General features: G+C 42.3%; 7 protein-coding genes across 7 annotated transcripts; 4 read left to right on the forward strand and 3 right to left on the reverse strand.

Annotated features, from left to right (window-relative positions):
• Nucleotides 1-1,227: 1,227 nt before the first annotated feature.
• On the forward strand, nucleotides 1,228-3,313 carry BJ212DRAFT_1289779 (uncharacterized protein; the record flags this gene model as incomplete). Its single annotated transcript, XM_041332073.1, is given in 8 exon segments — nucleotides 1,228-1,389; nucleotides 2,162-2,269; nucleotides 2,323-2,513; nucleotides 2,533-2,549; nucleotides 2,579-2,700; nucleotides 2,748-2,876; nucleotides 2,993-3,147; nucleotides 3,193-3,313. Coding segments are annotated over 8 exon segments (1,005 nt in total), but the record flags the coding sequence as incomplete, so codon positions are not given.
• Nucleotides 3,314-8,454: 5,141 nt separating this feature from the next.
• BJ212DRAFT_1489015 (uncharacterized protein) lies at nucleotides 8,455-9,331 on the forward strand (the record flags this gene model as incomplete). Its single annotated transcript, XM_041341395.1, has 4 exons — nucleotides 8,455-8,544; nucleotides 8,606-8,647; nucleotides 8,697-8,774; nucleotides 9,095-9,331. 4 exons carry the CDS (start codon nucleotides 8,455-8,457, stop codon nucleotides 9,329-9,331), a joined length of 447 nt encoding a protein of 148 aa, XP_041185466.1.
• A 1,493-nt stretch (nucleotides 9,332-10,824) lies between these two features.
• On the reverse strand, nucleotides 10,825-11,223 carry BJ212DRAFT_1207334 (uncharacterized protein; the record flags this gene model as incomplete). The annotated part of the gene is made up of 2 exons (XM_041329170.1): nucleotides 10,825-11,121; nucleotides 11,182-11,223. Coding segments are annotated over 2 exons (339 nt in total), but the record flags the coding sequence as incomplete, so codon positions are not given.
• Nucleotides 11,224-11,850: 627 nt separating this feature from the next.
• On the reverse strand, nucleotides 11,851-12,147 carry BJ212DRAFT_1289771 (uncharacterized protein; the record flags this gene model as incomplete). The annotated part of the gene is made up of 1 exon (XM_041332071.1): nucleotides 11,851-12,147. A coding segment is annotated over one exon (297 nt), but the record flags the coding sequence as incomplete, so codon positions are not given.
• Nucleotides 12,148-15,465: 3,318 nt separating this feature from the next.
• Nucleotides 15,466-15,840, forward strand: BJ212DRAFT_1289786 (uncharacterized protein; the record flags this gene model as incomplete). Its single annotated transcript, XM_041332074.1, has 1 exon — nucleotides 15,466-15,840. The coding sequence occupies one exon, from the start codon at nucleotides 15,466-15,468 to the stop codon at nucleotides 15,838-15,840; it is 375 nt and encodes a 124-aa protein (XP_041185469.1).
• A 300-nt stretch (nucleotides 15,841-16,140) lies between these two features.
• BJ212DRAFT_1289787 (uncharacterized protein) lies at nucleotides 16,141-16,515 on the reverse strand (the record flags this gene model as incomplete). Its single annotated transcript, XM_041332075.1, has 1 exon — nucleotides 16,141-16,515. The coding sequence occupies one exon, from the start codon at nucleotides 16,513-16,515 to the stop codon at nucleotides 16,141-16,143; it is 375 nt and encodes a 124-aa protein (XP_041185470.1).
• Nucleotides 16,516-18,892: 2,377 nt separating this feature from the next.
• BJ212DRAFT_1289776 (uncharacterized protein) lies at nucleotides 18,893-19,102 on the forward strand (the record flags this gene model as incomplete). The annotated part of the gene is made up of 1 exon (XM_041332072.1): nucleotides 18,893-19,102. A coding segment is annotated over one exon (210 nt), but the record flags the coding sequence as incomplete, so codon positions are not given.
• Nucleotides 19,103-19,108: the final 6 nt, after the last annotated feature.

Raw genomic sequence — 19,108 nt, forward strand, 5'->3', positions numbered from 1 at the left:
ACAGTTGTCCGGAGTTTCCAGGATTTGACTAGGGCGGATAACGGACATCCAGATCTGAAACATGAGATAAATCTGACGGACGTCCGGATGTTACCTGGGCAAGCAGATAAGACTAATCTGGACAAAGTCTGGACTAGAAACTAACAGAGGATGGACTACCTTAAGGTAGAGTCAGAAATGTAGTCTAGGATGCAATCCTAAGACTTGGAATATGACAAGAGACTTATCTCGAGTCCGGAGGACACAGGAATGAGCAGGAACTAAGATGATATTCAAACTGGAGTATTTCCGAGAGTTACAGGAGGTTTATATACTGTAGGTATCATATAGGAATCAGTCAGCAAACATAAAGGCTATGTACAAAGCATATGCAAAGTCTATTAGTGAGTAGGACGGATCACAAATAATGAACACTGGAAATGAAATGTATGTAATGGATCAATAATCAAAAGGGAAACATGGTTAACTGGAGTCTAGAGACAGGGGCAGTCTAAATGGGGTTGGGTGCTGATATAGGGTTTGGATTCTGGAAGGGAGATAAAGATAGATCAGATCATTTGAGATCCAGATCTTGGGTCCAGATATCCAGAGAAGTGGATTTAGAGTTGGGAGTCCAGAATGGCATATGACAAATACTAATGCCAAGGCCACCCTGTATGTCATAGACATATCCCGTTCAGGCAAGCAGTACCTTTGCCAAATACTACTAAAAAATGAAGTATTGAAAGTATGCCTCAGGCTAACATTGATGCTTTCCAAAATAGGCATTTGTTCAAGTCACTTCATGCTGACGTTACCACTAGTGTTCTCCTCAATAGGTATATGCATTTTAAGCGTTGTTCCTAGCTGTATATAAGATGTGAACTGGTAGTCCATCCTTCATCCCTCCTCTTGTACTTTCCCTTGACTAACATCCCTTCTATATTTTCTCCCTCCTGTTTCTATTGCATTACACAGCAGGTGCAGCATGTCATATGCCAAGGGCAGCATGTCATTTGATGATGGCAATACATTGCACATTGATAACTGACAGACTGAAGGCAATACATCGAATCTTGAGGGCCAGCACAGCCAACAGTCTGATACCACAGCAGCATCTGCAGAGGCTCAATAGAGATGAAAAATTGTGCAACTGGAGGAGAAGCTGGAGCTCCTTGAGTCAGGACACATGGTCAAGGAAAGGTATGGCCTCTATTGTGAGTAGGGAGTTGACTTCTCTCACTATCTACCAGGGAATCAAACTACTATATGGCTCAAGGGAGGGCAATCAGGCATATCATCTCTCTGTTCAATAACATTGAGGACCTTGTTGCTGAAAACAACCGACGATTAGAAGCCAACAGCGATGAAGGCTCTACCCTTGAGTACATATTTTTTGCTCTCAAGTGGGTTGTGAGCACTAACTGTCATATGCCATTCTGGACTCCCAACTCTAAATCCACTTCTCTGGATATCTGGACCCAAGATCTGGATCTCAAATGATCTGATCTATCTTTATCTCCCTTCCAGAATCCAAACCCTATATCAGCACCCAACCCCATTTAGACTGCCCCTGTCTCTAGACTCCAGTTAACCATGTTTCCCTTTTGATTATTGATCCATTACATACATTTCATTTCCAGTGTTCATTATTTGTGATCCGTCCTACTCACTAATAGACTTTGCATATGCTTTGTACATAGCCTTTATGTTTGCTGACTGATTCCTATATGATACCTACAGTATATAAACCTCCTGTAACTCTCGGAAATACTCCAGTTTGAATATCATCTTAGTTCCTGCTCATTCCTGTGTCCTCCGGACTCGAGATAAGTCTCTTGTCATATTCCAAGTCTTAGGATTGCATCCTAGACTAATTTCCAACTCTACCTTAAGGTAGTCCATCCTCTGTTAGTTTCTAGTCCGGACTTTGTCCAGATTAGTCTTATCTGCTTGCCCAGGTAACATCCGGACGTCTGTCAGATTTATCTCATGTTTCAGATCTGGACATCCATTGTCCGCCCTAGTCAAATCCTGGAAACTCTGGATGACTGCTCTAGCCCCCAGAAATTAAGGGCACATACTCAGGAAAGGGGCACAGCATATGAGCTGAGGCCAAGCCCTTGTGATCCGACCCCCTTGAGCACGTGGCCTTAACACTAACTATAGGACATTTATGTAGCCAAATAGGCTGCAGATAGGGTATGCTGCCCTCACCAGCACCTTAACATGGTTTCATAAGAAGGGCATGGAAATGGAGTACGATGAATATTTACAAATGTTAAAAATGGTAGGCTTTTCCTACATCAGTGATTGGTCTTGTCTTCCTGAGCCTTCATTTAGCTTCAACATGGGGCTGACAGTGCTCAAGGTGACAACACATCAAAGCTCAAGGGTCTTGTTTCCAAATGGGTCAACCAGGAATTCAAGCCAGATCCCCTGGTTGACCCCAATGACAAACATTCACGCAGATTCACCAATGATGCATGCGGCAGGCTACTTTGCCCAGCTGAGCTTAATTGGAATGATCCTATGTGAGTACTAGTGCCTCAGGATACCAAAAACTCACTGTTTGCCAGTGTAAGGGCAGGGATTTGAGATCGCTCAGAGGCCTGTTATGTTGTAACAGACCTCTCATTTCCAACCTACCTGTATGACAAGTACACTGCTAATCCTGAAGATCTGGAGGAAGGTCTCTTCAAGAGTAAAATTCTCCTTCAGGTGTGTTGCACCAGCATAGCCTAACAGTGACCTTACCAACTTTGCAGGGATATAAAGCTGTCTTTATATCACCTTCATCAGCAAAGGATGTCAAAGGTGATGGTGATGGCATGGATGTAATCCAGCACAACAGGCATGCTAGGAAGACTGTCTCCATGATCAAGGTAAAAAAACATGTGGCACAAATCATCAAAATCAGAAAAGTCACACCTCACTTGATCACATACATTGCATGCCAAGTAAGTCGTAGCATTATATGATGTGGATAGATATTGATCACACTATGTCACAGGTTCAGTTCGCCCTGTCTTCTGTAACTTTGTGGAGGTCTGTTGATGGAGACTTCAACTATATCCAATTCTGGCAGACTATAGTAGACTTCTTCGAAAATGCACCTGGTCAAGAAGTGCAGCATAGGGCTACCAGATTGCTCAAGTGGTGGACTCAGTGTGTTGTTTACAATTTCAATAAACTTCTGCTGAACTCGTTCAGGAAAATATTCAGAAGGAGTCATCGTAATGGCCTTAGTGATGCAGCAAAGGAGAACATGTCCATCAACACTCTGGCAAGGCAGAGGACACAGCACAACAATGTCACTTTCAATTCATCCTAGAGCTCTGCTACCCCCAGTTTACTATTAGTTTGCTATTAATTACTTGAAGATAATTTCCTGGTCATTAGCTCAATTCAAGTGCCAGTTCATTAATCTTCCCATTTCTTGTCTATTGCCTGAATCAACAAAATATGGCATCAATATGGCCTTCTTCTGATTTTGAGTCATCACACGAATAGCTGGATTGAAGCATCAGTTTGTGGGTCTGCCTGTTTTTTGTTCATGGTTTGAATTGACAAGATACAGCATAAACATGACAATCTTTCCATTTTCTAGTCATCATGTGAATCGCTCAGTTCAAGTACCAGTTCATAGATCTGCCCCACAGAGTACAACCATCTTGATCTCTATGTTGTTTAATTTTGTCCTAATAGTCCGTTAGAATTGCAAGCAATCTCCCAAGTACTGTTCAAGTTCAAGTTTGTGAATCTAGAAGGTAGAGCACGACTATCCTGATCTCTATATTATTTAATTTCGCCATAATAGACTGTTAGAATGATGAATCACCTCCATAGTACCATTCAAGTTCAATTTCACAGATCCCTCTGTGTATCTTTGATATGTTGAGTCTGGGAGGTAGGGCATGGCCATCGCAGTCTCTGTAATTTTTGGTTTCACATTAGTTGATCCCTACCAAGTTTGAGCTCATGGATCTCTCAATGTATCTCCAATAGGCTGGATTTAGGAAGTAGGGTACAACCATCTTGATATCTGTATTATTTAGTTTCACCTTAATAGGCCATTATAATGACCAATTGCCCCCAGGGTACTGTTCAGGTTTGAGTTCATGGATCCATCTGTGTATCTCTCATATGCTGAATCTAGAAGGTATAGCACAACCATCCTGATCTCCATAATTTTCAGTTTCATGCTGATATATTCCCTTCACTCTAATAAGCCAATAGAATTACAGACCACCCCCAGACTATTGTTCAGGCTCAAGTTTGTTGATTGCCCCATTGGTCCCTGATAGGTTGAATCTCAGAGGTAGAGCATAACCATTCTGATTGCTGCATTTTGTAGTTTCGTGCTGATAGGATGTTATAAAGACAGTATTGTGCCAAATTGTGATTTTGTTGTCGGATGGAGGACTTAAATCATTGATATCCTGAATGTATACATACAGAATTCTCCTGTATGGCACACAGCTACACAATTGTACTGTTACATGACAAAAGAGATCTCGAGGCAAGCCATGACCCACCACTATCAATCCCTGAGCTAAGGCACTAAAGATAAACATACAGTGGCTCAAAAAACTGTCCATATGTTTTGACATTTTTCACTATCTATGATATTGTGTGAGAACGAACAAATGCCTCAAGGACATGCTTATACCACATTGTAGTATGGCTTCAGGGCTTTCATTTGAGCCCTACACCGTGGAAATCGGTGGAGATATGGTGGAGACATAAGGCTTACAAAATCATGACTCATGCAGACAGTTTTTTGAGCACATATTAAAACTATATAAATCATCATTTATGACACCATAACAATCATGCCACCATTAAATAAATTATAAAGTGGTGTCATTATGTCATTTTAAAACCATATCTAACTATACAAACCAAAAATTTCCATATGTCATGGTTATATTCACCATGAAAGCCACTCCCCCTGCTCAAAGGGATAATATCCTCTCTCTTTCCTATTCTGGCCTCTCTGCTTGTCAAATTTCCTCTAGAACTGGAGTATCCAAGTCCACTGTGGCCAAGTTCATCAAAGAAAGTCACACAGACAAGGAAAACTTCTGTGAAGGGCGTCCATCCAAGCTCACCTCTACTGATAGGAGGGCTATTATTCAACATATCACTACAGGAAAGGCTGATAATGCTGTCCAGGTCACCTATTACATCAATTCCACCATCACATTCCCTGTCTCTTCACACACTGTGAGAAACATTCTCAAGACAGCTCATCTCAGGTCAGTAACAAGGAAGAAAAGGCTCTCCTCTCTATCACACATAAACAGAGATGACTAACCTTTGCCTTAGCCCATCAGAATTGGATTACATGGACTGGAAGCATGTTATATGATCATATAAGACCACAATAAATAGGATTGGGTCAGATGGCAAGGTATATATGTGAAAAAAAAGGGTGCTAGTCCTCTCTGCATATGTGTGATAGAGAGGAGAGCCTTTTCTTCCTTGTTACTGACCTGAGATGAGCTGTCTTGAGAATGTTTCTCACAGTGTGTGAAGAGACAGGGAATGTGATGGTGGAATTGATGTAATAGGTGACCTGGACAGCATTATCAGCCTTTCCTGTAGTGATATGTTGAATAATAGCCCTCCTATCAGTAGAGGTGAGCTTGGATGGACGCCCTTCACAGAAGTTTTCCTTGTCTGTGTGACTTTCTTTGATGAACTTGGCCACAGTGGACTTGGATACTCCAGTTCTAGAGGAAATTTGACAAGCAGAGAGGCCAGAATAGGAAAGAGAGAGGATATTATCCCTTTGAGCAGGGGGAGTGGCTTTCATGGTGAATATAACCATGACATATGGAAATTTTTGGTTTGTATAGTTAGATATGGTTTTAAAATGACATAATGACACCACTTTATAATTTATTTAATGGTGGCATGATTGTTATGGTGTCATAAATGATGATTTATATAGTTTTAATATGTGCTCAAAAAACTGTCTGCATGAGTCATGATTTTGTAAGCCTTATGTCTCCACCATATCTCCACCGATTTCCACGGTGTAGGGCTCAAATGAAAGCCCTGAAGCCATACTACAATGTGGTATAAGCATGTCCTTGAGGCATTTGTTCGTTCTCACACAATATCATAGATAGTGAAAAATGTCAAAACATGCGGACAGTTTTTTGAGCCACTGTATGGCATCCATGCCAAGCATGAACACGCCTTGGCTGGTATGCAAAGGTATGGCTTTTTCACACAGATTCCCAACCGCAATATTGCAGATAACCTTTCAATATCTGAAGAAGATGGCGTCAAGAGTTCAAGTAGGACATAAATTGGTCGTCACTTGCTTGATTAACACATCATCCATCCCTAGATGGTGTTGGATTTCATGTTGAGATTTGAAGTCATGAACCTTACTTCCAACATGGTAATTGTGACTCACCTGGCTCAACTAATATCTTTGCAGGGAATCAATATACCATCGCCTCTCGATAAGCACCTCTTTCATTCTCTTGAGCATGGTGATTTCACGCTTAGCTTTGACGATATGGACCATACTTTCAACACAGTGGTAGTAAGTCATCCAGCTCAACCATCAGCATTTGCTCAACCTTCCCTTGAAGTTCGAGTTTGAGCAATGTGTGGGTCTTTTCCTGACCGCAAACTTCTGTAGGGAATTCGGGAACTATCCTTTCCTCTATAAGGTCAAACACGACAATGTGACAATCAATAGCGGAATTATGTTGATGCATGTGATTATGTACTATATACTGATATATATGTGATTTTATTTTGTCCACCAGTTCACTGATGACCTAGTTTTAGGTCCTGGAATACTTGAGGGATGTCACAATAAATCAGTATGTGTCACATTTGCCACATACCTTTGTTATGCATAAACCCTGATAACGCATAGCCTTGGAGGGGTCCCGACGTTATGTGTTATGATCAAGTGTACTGTATATCAAGACTCAAAAAGAAATCACCTCACTGCCACTAACCTGTGTTCTTAGCAAGGTGCCTGCAACCACAGCATGCAGATCTGAGCGTTTAGCAGGTCCATTCATCACCACTACCGATCTCTTCTCCAAGCTCAACCCTCATCTTGTCCATTATCTCAAGGCTCATTGTCTACCCATTTGTAAAACACATTGTCCTTTCTCAACCAGTATCATGCCCCGCAAACATGCTGAGTCAAGCACATCAGCCAGAAAGAGAGAGGCATTGTTTGACTCATCGGCACATATGGGACCTGTAGCAGGAGAGAAGGATCCACCACCATATGGTGCACAGCACTGCCAGGACGCACTTTGGGAGGGTGAGGAAATTGCACTGTGATAACTACTAGCTTACTCATTGAGAAGCAGGTGGGAATGAGATGCTCCCTCCACTGTGGCATTTGTTTACTGTATTGGATAGTACACTACAATATCAAGATGACACGCTGATTATGGCTTCATTGCACTGACCTTTACCAGGGGTGTGACTAGGTGAGTGGAGAAAGCGTCACTAGGAGCAAGGGACTCATGACAAAGCATAGATGTACTTGGACAACTCATTGCTGCTGGATGCAAATGGTACGTCTCACCACTCGGTCGGTCCTACTTCATCAATCACAACACTTGGACCACATCGTGGAAGAAACCAACACAAGAACACCCAGCAGGGAGCTTGATGCCGGAGTGCATCATCGAAGGTCACTCCTGCTGCATATGGAATCTTATCTGCTTGAGCACCAGTTGCAATATACTGAGTGTATCAGAGGACTGTTCGATTTACCAGTGGAAATGGGATGGAGAGCCAGTAGGAAAGCCTTTGGATAGCCATGGGGCACAGATAGGCTTGATGGCTGTATCCCCAGATGAAACAATGGTTGTGAGTGGAAGTCCAGGCGGCAGACTACAGCTGTGGAACATAAAGAAGGGCAGTATGGTTGGCAATCCATGGGAGGGGCATAATGGTCAAGTGAGGTGCCTCGATTGGTGTCCCAATGCTCTGGAGATAGCAAGTGGATTGACTGATGGCACCATTCAACACTGGAACCCGGATAATGGCTGACAAATAGCACCACCAATAGAGACCGGTCACAGCTGGGTAAATGCTGTCAAATACTCTCCACAAGGCGACAAATTCACGAGTGGGGGTGAGGACGAGATGATCAGTGTGTGGTCAAAGGATGGGCAGCTGCTTATAAAGATCAAGGGACATGAAGACATGGTGACATCGTTGTGTTGGTCAAAGGACAGTGCATACATCTTCTCTGCATCATATGATGGCACTATCCAACAATGGTGGTTGATTGATGGAGAGCAGCTTGTTGTTCTTTGAGGTCATATGAGCCCTGTCAGATCTGTTTGTCTGTCACCTAATGAAAGATATCTTGTTGGGGCATCAAATGACTACTCTGTTCACATCTGGGATCTCAAAACCAATCAACAAGTCGGAGATCCACTCTTACACGACGACCAACTATTGGCTGTTGTTATGTCCTCCGATGGAAAATACATTGCCAGTGCTGGATTGGATGCAAAGGTCTATGTATGGAGCGTGGAGGCAGCACTCAAACAGCAGGGTGTGTGTATCTACATTGTGTTTTGACGTTTTTTCTATTTTCTGAAGGTTTTGGTTTGTTTAGGGTACAGATGATGTTAATGTAAAGCCTGACACAAAGTCCAAGGTAAGTCAGTCCTGCATCTCTTTCATACTTGACCTCACCTTTTTACTAGAGACATCCAATCCAACTGAGAGACTCCCATCCAATCATTGCTAAACAGCTTGCAAATAATAGAGGCATTGGGAGATATGTTAGTATAATTTTTCAATCCTCAGCTTTGGCCAACCTTCCTTTGATGCAGGGAAATGATTTCTTTGGGAGCAGTGCAAACTGTGGGTCAGCTCCACCTGCAACCCCATTGTCCCCCCTTCATAATTTATTCGATTCCCTGCATGTCAGCATGTGACCTCCAAATTCACCTCAATCAATATTGTGTGAGCCCTGACCTTGGAACTTCAATTTATTTCCTGTAGGGATTTCCAGATGGACCGTTTTTGTATTGTCTGCTTGTGATGAAGACATAAGTTGCATGCTATTACTCCTCTTTCATTCCACTGAAATCCTATGCAGAGATACGGCATTACCCCTGAATCTGATGCAGAAGCTGCTGCAGCCATGCAATGTACGGATGGCAATGAGACTGATATTCCAGCACAACTTGCTCAACCTGCAGTAGGCATACAAGGATATGAAGGACAACCCACAGAAACACAAGGCTCAAGTGGTAGGACTGGAGAAGTTTCCTATGAGGTTAATTGTTGTGGATTTTTCTTTGGTCATTGTTGTCCCACCTCACATCGGTTGTAAGGTCATGTATTTGAACTCTGTTGTTCAATAATTTTGCCTCTTCCATTTTGTGTGCTTTACGCTCATTCGCTTAGCTCATGCCATCTTATATGTGTACACCTGCATGTTATGTATCATATATTTAGATCACGAAGGGGGGGGCATTCAGATTCTATATGTCAAAACACTGATCTCCCTGGTCCGCTTCAACTTCCATTGATTCCTATGATGCTCCAAAGCATACTTTAATATAGTGCACGATACACTATCGAGTGCGCGACACACAACATTGAGTGCGCGACACACAACATTGAGTGCGCGACACACTATTGAGTGCGCAATACGTCGAGTGCACGATACGTCGAGTGTGCGATACAAAAGCAGCTTGGTTGGGCCTTGAAGCTTCGAAGTCATGTCAATATTTTGAATTTTTCAACAGGCAAGTCTACTATAAGCGCTAGTAACTATTAGTATTAAGTCCGAAAACAAAAAGTAGCAAGGCATAGGCATTAAGGGCTCCATAGTAATCATTATGGTACTAGAAAAGATTCTGAGTAGACGGCAAGAGGACATGAGAGATTAGACGGCAATATTGACATCACCAATAAAATAATCTTCTGACCAGGGATTAATACAAGGAGGGGCAGATGGACTATCGGGGTTGTGGATACCACACAATATGATATCAGATGGTTGGGGCTCTATGAAGTCGGGTGGCATGGCAACACGACGGCATTGAACAATGGGTGAATGAAACTGTGTCAAAAGTAAATCAGCAGTGCCAAAACGTGACCCAGTGAAAAAAGAGCTAGTGGAGGGGATAGTATTTTTGCTTGGGGTCTGTGGTGCCAGAGACAGGTGTTGAATAACATCAGGGAGTTCATCGATATCTGCATTAGAACTTTCTAAAAAAACTGAATTTAAAGTGAATTAAGAAAGTGAAAATTTGCATTAAAATAGGGACGCACATTTCATAGGCTGTGACTCCTGTGAGGCCGCATTAACAATACTTGATGCTCAGAGATCTGACACTGGCTCCTCAAGCTCGTGCTTCACCACAGCGCCTACTAGAATAATGAATAAGTGAGAGTATATTTCGCAAGCTACACAACACACCTTTCATTTTTTTGATGACTGGTTTGTATTCCATGTTGGAGAGAATCTCGATGGACAATGATGTTTGTTGCCCACATTTGAGCTTTGCAGCAGCTAGAGAGTTGGATAAATTGAAATAAAAAGTAAGTGGTTGAAATTAATAAACTTACCTGCACATGTTAAGATTATTGGTTTCGCTGCCTCAAAACTTGAAGCATCATCAGAGTTGAGAAACATTCCATCATCCCCCATCTCTTGATATTTGGGATCCCATGATGCATAGACACATTCTGGAATTCTTCTCCACAATGCTGAAGATATTCAGGTTAGCATTGAGAAATTATATAAGATGGAGGCTTCTTACCTATGATGATGTTTGCATCTTTCACAGGGCACTTGGGTCTACCTCAGAATCGTGCAAGATCATTGCCATCGGGCCTTTCGATATTTACAACATCATAGTGGAGCCTCTCCTTGCTTATCAAAACCCATGGGAAAGAAGGTATGCCAATTCCTTTCCCCTTTTCTGTTGAATTGACATATCCAAATGCCAAAGGGAACACTTCATTCTGCAGGTATTGATTAACTTCATCGTGAGTCCACATTTGGCTGAAGGAAAACCTGCTAGCAGTCTCAATATGTGCGCATTGACGATGTTCCATGTTGTGCAACTTTGTCCGTGATGGTGGGATTGTATTGATGAGGTTACCATCATCCTTCAACATATTGTGTTAGTTTTTCTTGTGCAATGAACGAGATATATATTCTGAATTTACATTGAGACAATTCACCAAGAGAAGCCATTGTGCGACCTTGATAATTTTATCCTTGGAGTCAAATTGGCTCATGGCCCTTGCTTTACCAGTAACATGATGAAATTGCAACTGCTCTGACTTGTAAGTGCCACACATCTGTCATTGTGTATTGCACACCTTATTGTTCTGCAAATTTAAACCAGTTCTATATCCATTCATGACTTCATCTCTTGCTTGCTCGACACCTATCTTCTGATTGAGCATGCTTTTGGAAGAGGCAGCAGATTGCAAGGATCTTGCTGCAGACCCTGCGGCACTGGTCTTTTCCTTGAATATGCTGACGAGTCTCTTTTTTCCAGATGTGGTTCCATCTTGCTTTTGAGGTGCGTCTCTTGTAGGATCCAGAGCTTCGGGATGCTTGCTAAAGCCATGTTGGCATTCTCGACAGTAGTACAGAGCATCGGAATTAGAGGGTGGGGTGAAGCATTCACAGGTGCAGGCTTGCCCTCCCTGATGAAAGTCTCAGCAGTATACTTCACGGTGATCAGACATAGCAGTGTGTGGAATGAAGTAAAGATGGTTTGGGAGAACAAATCAGTGTGGGTCATAGATTTTTTTATTTTGCATAAGCATTGGTTATTGACTCATAAGTCTCATCAATTTCTAAGCTTATTCATTCACTACATGTAACTACAAGTATCCTTCTGTTTTGAACAAATATAATGCTGATAACCCTTGACACCAAAGTGTTGCATGAGCTTCCCAGATAGGATCACTTAATGAGACAGTAATTGATTTTGTTCCGTGCCTTCCAAATTGTAAGACTTCAATCATGGCTGCATCATCACCTTGCTCATCAGGGAGCAAGCCATAACCTTCTGGTACAATGCTCTTGGTAACTATTTGCTCGACTGTTGAAAAAAAAAGGTTTTCATCATGCTGAGTCTCAAAGGGGCTTTTCTTTCCGGGAACTTCAACAGCAGCATGTCAAATATTCCGTTCCTGGTCTTCTTCTATCTGTAAGATGAGCTGATCCTCTGAATTAGTGTCTTCATCATCAGGATGGCCAGCACCAGTCTGCCCATGATGACGAGTCTGCTCTTGCCCATGAGTGCCATAGTATTGTTCAATTGTGTCTGGATGAATTCCGTTACAATTGTCTCAGTAAATACCAAGTGTTGCCTGGCTTATCAGTCGCAAATCCTGTGATGAATATGGTGTCAGTTACTTTATGTTCAAATTTTTGATGTGAAATCTCACTTGTGGACTCTTATTGTTTGTTGATGGGCCAGCAATTGGATGGAGGTTCCATTCTTCATGAAAGGTCTTACAGTCATTATTGATAGCATCCAAGAATAGATTTTGGAGAAGCCACAAATGACCTGTTTGCTCGATATTGAGCCTGTGCAGTCTTTCCAAACAGCTAAAGAATGCCCTCCAAAGTCTCACAAATTGTGTTCCTACTTCAACCCAGAGGCGCTCAATCCTCGAATTTCGAGTTGACCTGTGGTACTTGTGTGAGAAAAACACCCAAAGGATCAAATGATGATACTAGGCTTATGATCCCCACATAAACGAGCCACGATTTGGGCCATCTCACATGACCATATAAGTGGCAGCATCAATATTTTCACCACCATGGTCACCTTGCATATGTGATGGCATACCATACTCTTCTTGTGCTTTGGGAAACAAATCGAGAACTGTTGTAGCACAATTATTTGTGCTCATTTCTAGTGCAACCACCTGGACAAGCCATGATTAATTTCTGATGACTTCAACTCGGACTTGTGACATACTGTTCTGCAGTAACCATCAATAAATCCATGGACAACGAATCCCCACTGAATCATCTTATGGTGCCCATCCAAATGCCAAAGAGCATTGGAATGCTTAACTTTATATTTTCTTCTTCGAATAATTTGTTGGCATCTGAATTGGCATCCAATTCTGTCAACTCATTGTAGGGATTGCCAAATTTGCCTATGTTGTACATGGACACCTTGTTGTCGAAGAAAACCAACAAGGTACCGAAACCCAGACTCTGGTCTACGACATTTGAATATCTTCACCAAAGCATCAAGGTTATGGTCATGAAGGTTGGAATAGCACCTTTCAATGCTGTGTTGATGCATGTAGTGCCATAATGTTGCTGGATGAACATCAACAATCTTTGCTAGCTCAACATGTCTGATGTGATGTTGAGCAGAGGTGGCCTTGATCAAGAAATCAAGGTCTATTATTTTTTTGGGCCGCCCTCATTTTCCCGTGTTCTTTATTCCAGTTAATTCTGGTATATCAACATGATGCTCCTCTCTGTAAGATCCTGTCTCAGTATCCATGTATCTATCAAAATTTAGGCTTACTCCTCACAGTAGTCCCTAGGTGTTCCAGACCTGAAACTACACAGCCAAGTACCATGGCTACATCAGCTAACCATTTGACTGGGAGAGACTCTGACATTTCATCTGAGTCTGTGTTATTGGCATCTGGTGTGAGTGCTTTGAGGATTGGAAGTGCATTTGATGAGATAGCATCCACATGGAAAGCAATATGGGTAGGGTCAGCTCCATCTGCTCGAAGAACTTGGATTGCATGATCATAAGTGTGTTGGATATTCTCATAGGCAGCTTGGATTTCTGCCGACCAATTTTTGGTTTCAGGGAGAAGCAGAAGTGACAATGACAATGAAGGACTGTTTATGTCCATTGTTTCCAAGAGTCCAAGTCAGTGCAGGTTGGAAGGGTAATAAAATTGTCACCAAGGCATAATTCACAGGTGACGTGGTCAAGCCATTGTTTTCTGTGTCCAGTTTTATTACTAACAATGAGTTACTCACTCAAGTCATCTCTTTCAAGCTGTTCTTCATTCTACTAGTCAACCTTGCAACTATCAGTGGTTCAATGACTGCTCAACACCATCAAATGTTCTACTTCTCAGATGGCACTCACATCTTCCAGGTTTGTGCACCACTTAGTATCTGAATAGTCTCATAGTGGATACTGCAGACTGACAGTGTACTACTACTAGGCAGGACACTCACTCTTTAGGGTGCATGCAAGCATTCTTGGGGATAAATCACTTGCTTTCCAAGACATGTTTGCTGCAAGCCAGGGCACTGTCATATGCCATTCCAGACTCTCAACTCTAAATCCGCTTCTCCGGATATCCGGATCCGAGATCTGGATCTCAAATGATCTGATCTATCTTTATCTCCCTTCCAGAATCCAAACCCTATATCAGCGCCCAACCCCATTTATGCTGCCCCTGTCTCTGGACTCTGGTTAACCATGTTTTCCTTTTGATTATTGATCCATTACATACATTTCATTTCCAGTGTTCATTATTTGTGATCCGTCCTACTTACTAATAGACTCTGCATATGCTTTGTACATAGCCTTTATGTTTGCTGACTGATTCCTATATGATACCTACAGTATATAAACCTCCTGTAACTCTCAGAAATACTCCAGTTTGAATATCATCTTAGTTCCTGCTCATTCCTGTGTCCTCTGGACTCGAGATAAGTCTCTTGTCATATTCCGAGTCTTAGGATTGCATCCTAGACTACATTTCTGACTCTACCTTAAGGGTAGTCCATCCTCTGTTAGTTTCTAGTCTGGACTTCGTCCGGATTAGTCTTATCTGCTTGCCCAGGTAATATCCAGACGTCCATCGGATTTATCTCACATTTCAGATCCAGACATCCATTATCCGCCCTAGTCAAATCCCGGAAACTCTGGACAACTGTTCTAGCCCCCAGAAATTAAGGGCACATACTCGGGAAAGGGGCACAGCATACGAGCTGAGGCCAAGCCCTTGTGATCCAACCCCCTTGAGCACGCGACCTTAACAGGCATCCAACTTGAACAGGTCAATGGTAGTACTGATGACAGGCCTATTTGTGTGCCGTTGCAAGTAAGCGAAAGTGCGTTTGAAATATTTTTGTCTGTCTGTTACAACAAGTGAGTTTTTTTCAAGTTTTTTTCACAATGGACGACTCGGACAAGTCTGACAGTTATACCATACAGATGGAGGCCTGATGTCCTCAAAATATGTAACAAAGCTGTTATTCAACTGCTCGAGCTGAGTGACATGTATCTTTGCAAAGATGCACGAGTCTATGCTGTTCACCATCTCCAGTGGCAGTGTTACTCGCTTGAGCCAACATGACTTATCTCACTCGCATTAAAGTACAACCTCAAAGAGATCCTGCCACATGCTTTTGAATGACTCATTTCAGCTTGCATCAATGATATCTCCAATGAGGAATTTCATGCTGTTGGGTCTGTTTTATGGAACACAATGTTCAAAGTCAAGGAACAACTCAATGTACATCATCAGATCATTGCATGTGAAGCCCCACCTATGGTGCATGCGGGAACTTGCACAAAGCAAAAACTATGCGAGGATGACTGGAAGCAGCTGTGGTGGAATGGAATGGGCAGATTTTTACTGGACGGACGAAATCCCCAGCCTTACAAGGATGCTGTCGAACACTTCGAGAAACTTGACATCGGACAAATCAATCTCGACTGCTGGAAGGCTGTGTTATATATTGTGAAAGCTCACAGTGCTTTTGATCATGAGCAAAAACTTATTACTCATACAGCTGATGATCTTGTGAAGTACTTAATTGTCGAGCCTAACTTTGAAGATTTCAGTCGTCTAGTTCACTAGAATAGATGGTGCATTGAGCACTTGATGTTGTGTATCACGTGCTTGGTGTCTTGTGTCACACACTCAATGTTGTGTATCGCGCACTCAATAGTGTATCGCACACTATATTAAAGTACGCTTTGGAGCATCATATATGTCATGTTGGGATTTGTATTGTTGACAGGAATCTATGATGCTCCAAAGCGTACTTTAATATAGTGTGCGATACACTATTGAGTGCGCGATACACAACATTGAGTGTGTGACACAAGACACCAAGCACGTGATACACAACATCAAGTGCTCAATGCACCATCTATTCTAGTGAACTAGACGACTGAAATCTTCAAAGTTAGGCTCGACAATTAAGTACTTCACAAGATCATCAGCTGTATGAGTAATAAGTTTTTGCTCATGATCAAAAGCACTGTGAGCTTTCACAATATATAACACAGCCTTCCAGCAGTCGAGATTGATTTGTCCGATGTCAAGTTTCTCGAAGTGTTCGACAGCATCCTTGTAAGGCTGGGGATTTCGTCCGTCCAGTAAAAATCTGCCCATTCCATTCCACCACAGCTGCTTCCAGTCATCCTCGCATAGTTTTTGCTTTGTGCAAGTTCCCGCATGCACCATAGGTGGGGCTTCACATGCAATGATCTGATGATGTACATTGAGTTGTTCCTTGACTTTGAACATTGTGTTCCATAAAACAGACCCAACAGCATGAAATTCCTCATTGGAGATATCATTGATGCAAGCTGAAATGAGTCATTCAAAAGCATGTGGCAGGATCTCTTTGAGGTTGTACTTTAATGCGAGTGAGATAAGTCATGTTGGCTCAAGCGAGTAACACTGCCACTGGAGATGGTGAACAGCATAGACTCGTGCATCTTTGCAAAGATACATGTCACTCAGCTCGAGCAGTTGAATAACAGCTTTGTTACATATTTTGAGGACATCAGGCCTCCATCTGTATGGTATAACTGTCAGACTTGTCCGAGTCGTCCATTGTGAAAAAAACTTGAAAAAAACTCACTTGTTGTAACAGACAGACAAAAATATTTCAAACGCACTTTCGCTTACTTGCAACGGCACACAAATAGGCCTGTCATCAGTACTACCATTGACCTGTTCAAGTTGGATGCCTGTTAAGGTCGCGTGCTCAAGGGGGTTGGATCACAAGGGCTTGGCCTCAGCTCGTATGCTGTGCCCCTTTCCCGAGTATGTGCCCTTAATTTCTGGGGGCTAGAACAGTTGTCCAGAGTTTCCGGGATTTGACTAGGGCGGATAATGGATGTCTGGATCTGAAATGTGAGATAAATCCGATGGACGTCTGGATATTACCTGGGCAAGCAGATAAGACTAATCCGGACGAAGTCCAGACTAGAAACTAACAGAGGATGGACTACCCTTAAGGTAGAGTCAGAAATGTAGTCTAGGATGCAATCCTAAGACTCGGAATATGACAAGAGACTTATCTCGAGTCCAGAGGACACAGGAATGAGCAGGAACTAAGATGATATTCAAACTGGAGTATTTCTGAGAGTTACAGGAGGTTTATATACTGTAGGTATCATATAGGAATCAGTCAGCAAACATAAAGGCTATGTACAAAGCATATGCAGAGTCTATTAGTAAGTAGGACGGATCACAAATAATGAACACTGGAAATGAATGTATGTAATGGATCAATAATCAAAAGGAAAACATGGTTAACCAGAGTCCAGAGACAGGGGCAGCATAAATGGGGTTGGGCGCTGATATAGGGTTTGGATTCTGGAAGGGAGATAAAGATAGATCAGATCATTTGAGATCCAGATCTCGGATCCGGATATCCGGAGAAGCGGATTTAGAGTTGAGAGTCTGGAATGGCATATGACAGTGCCCTGGCTTGCAGCAAACATGTCTTGGAAAGCAAGTGATTTATCCCCAAGAATGCTTGCATGCACCCTAAAGAGTGAGTGTCCTGCCTAGTAGTAGTACACTGTCAGTCTGCAGTATCCACTATGAGACTATTCAGATACTAAGTGGTGCACAAACCTGGAAGATGTGAGTGCCATCTGAGAAGTAGAACATTTGATGGTGTTGAGCAGTCATTGAACCACTGATAGTTGCAAGGTTGACTAGTAGAATGAAGAACAGCTTGAAAGAGATGACTTGAGTGAGTAACTCATTGTTAGTAATAAAACTGGACACAGAAAACAATGGCTTGACCACGTCACCTGTGAATTATGCCTTGGTGACAATTTTATTACCCTTCCAACCTGCACTGACTTGGACTCTTGGAAACAATGGACATAAACAGTCCTTCATTGTCATTGTCACTTCTGCTTCTCCCTGAAACCAAAAAATTGGTCGGCAGAAATCCAAGCTGCCTATGAGAATATCCAACACACTTATGATCATGCAATCCAAGTTCTTCGAGCAGATGGAGCTGACCCTACCCATATTGCTTTCCATGTGGATGCTATCTCATCAAATGCACTTCCAATCCTCAAAGCACTCACACCAGATGCCAATAACACAGACTCAGATGAAATGTCAGAGTCTCTCCCAGTCAAATGGTTAGCTGATGTAGCCATGGTACTTGGCTGTGTAGTTTCAGGTCTGGAACACCTAGGGACTACTGTGAGGAGTAAGCCTAAATTTTGATAGATACATGGATACTGAGACAGGATCTTACAGAGAGGAGCATCATGTTGATATACCAGAATTAACTGGAATAAAGAACACGGGAAAATGAGGGCGGCCCAAAAAAATAATAGACCTTGATTTCTTGATCAAGGCCACCTCTGCTCAACATCACATCAGACATGTTGAGCTAGCAAAGATTGTTGATGTTCATCCAGCAACATTATGGCACTACATGCATCAACACAGCATTGAAAGGTGCTATTCCAACCTTCATGACCATAACCTTGATGCTTTGGTGAAGATATTCAAATGTCGTAGACCAGAGTCTGGGTTTCGGTACCTTGTTGGTTTTCTTCGACAACAAGGTGTCCATGTACAACATAGGCAAATTTGGCAATCCCTACAATGAGTTGACAGAATTGGATGCCAATTCAGATGCCAACAAATTATTCGAAGAAGAAAATATAAAGTTAAGCATTCCAATGCTCTTTGGCATTTGGATGGGCACCATAAGATGATTCAGTGGGGATTCGTTGTCCATGGATTTATTGATGGTTACTGCAGAACAGTATGTCACAAGTCCGAGTTGAAGTCATCGAAATTAATCATGGCTTGTCCAGGTGGTTGCACTAGAAATGAGCACAAATAATTGTGC

Source organism: Suillus subaureus (genome assembly GCF_016647635.1).
Source record: "Suillus subaureus strain MN1 chromosome Unknown BJ212scaffold_218, whole genome shotgun sequence".
Taxonomy (NCBI): Eukaryota; Fungi; Basidiomycota; class Agaricomycetes; order Boletales; family Suillaceae; genus Suillus; species Suillus subaureus.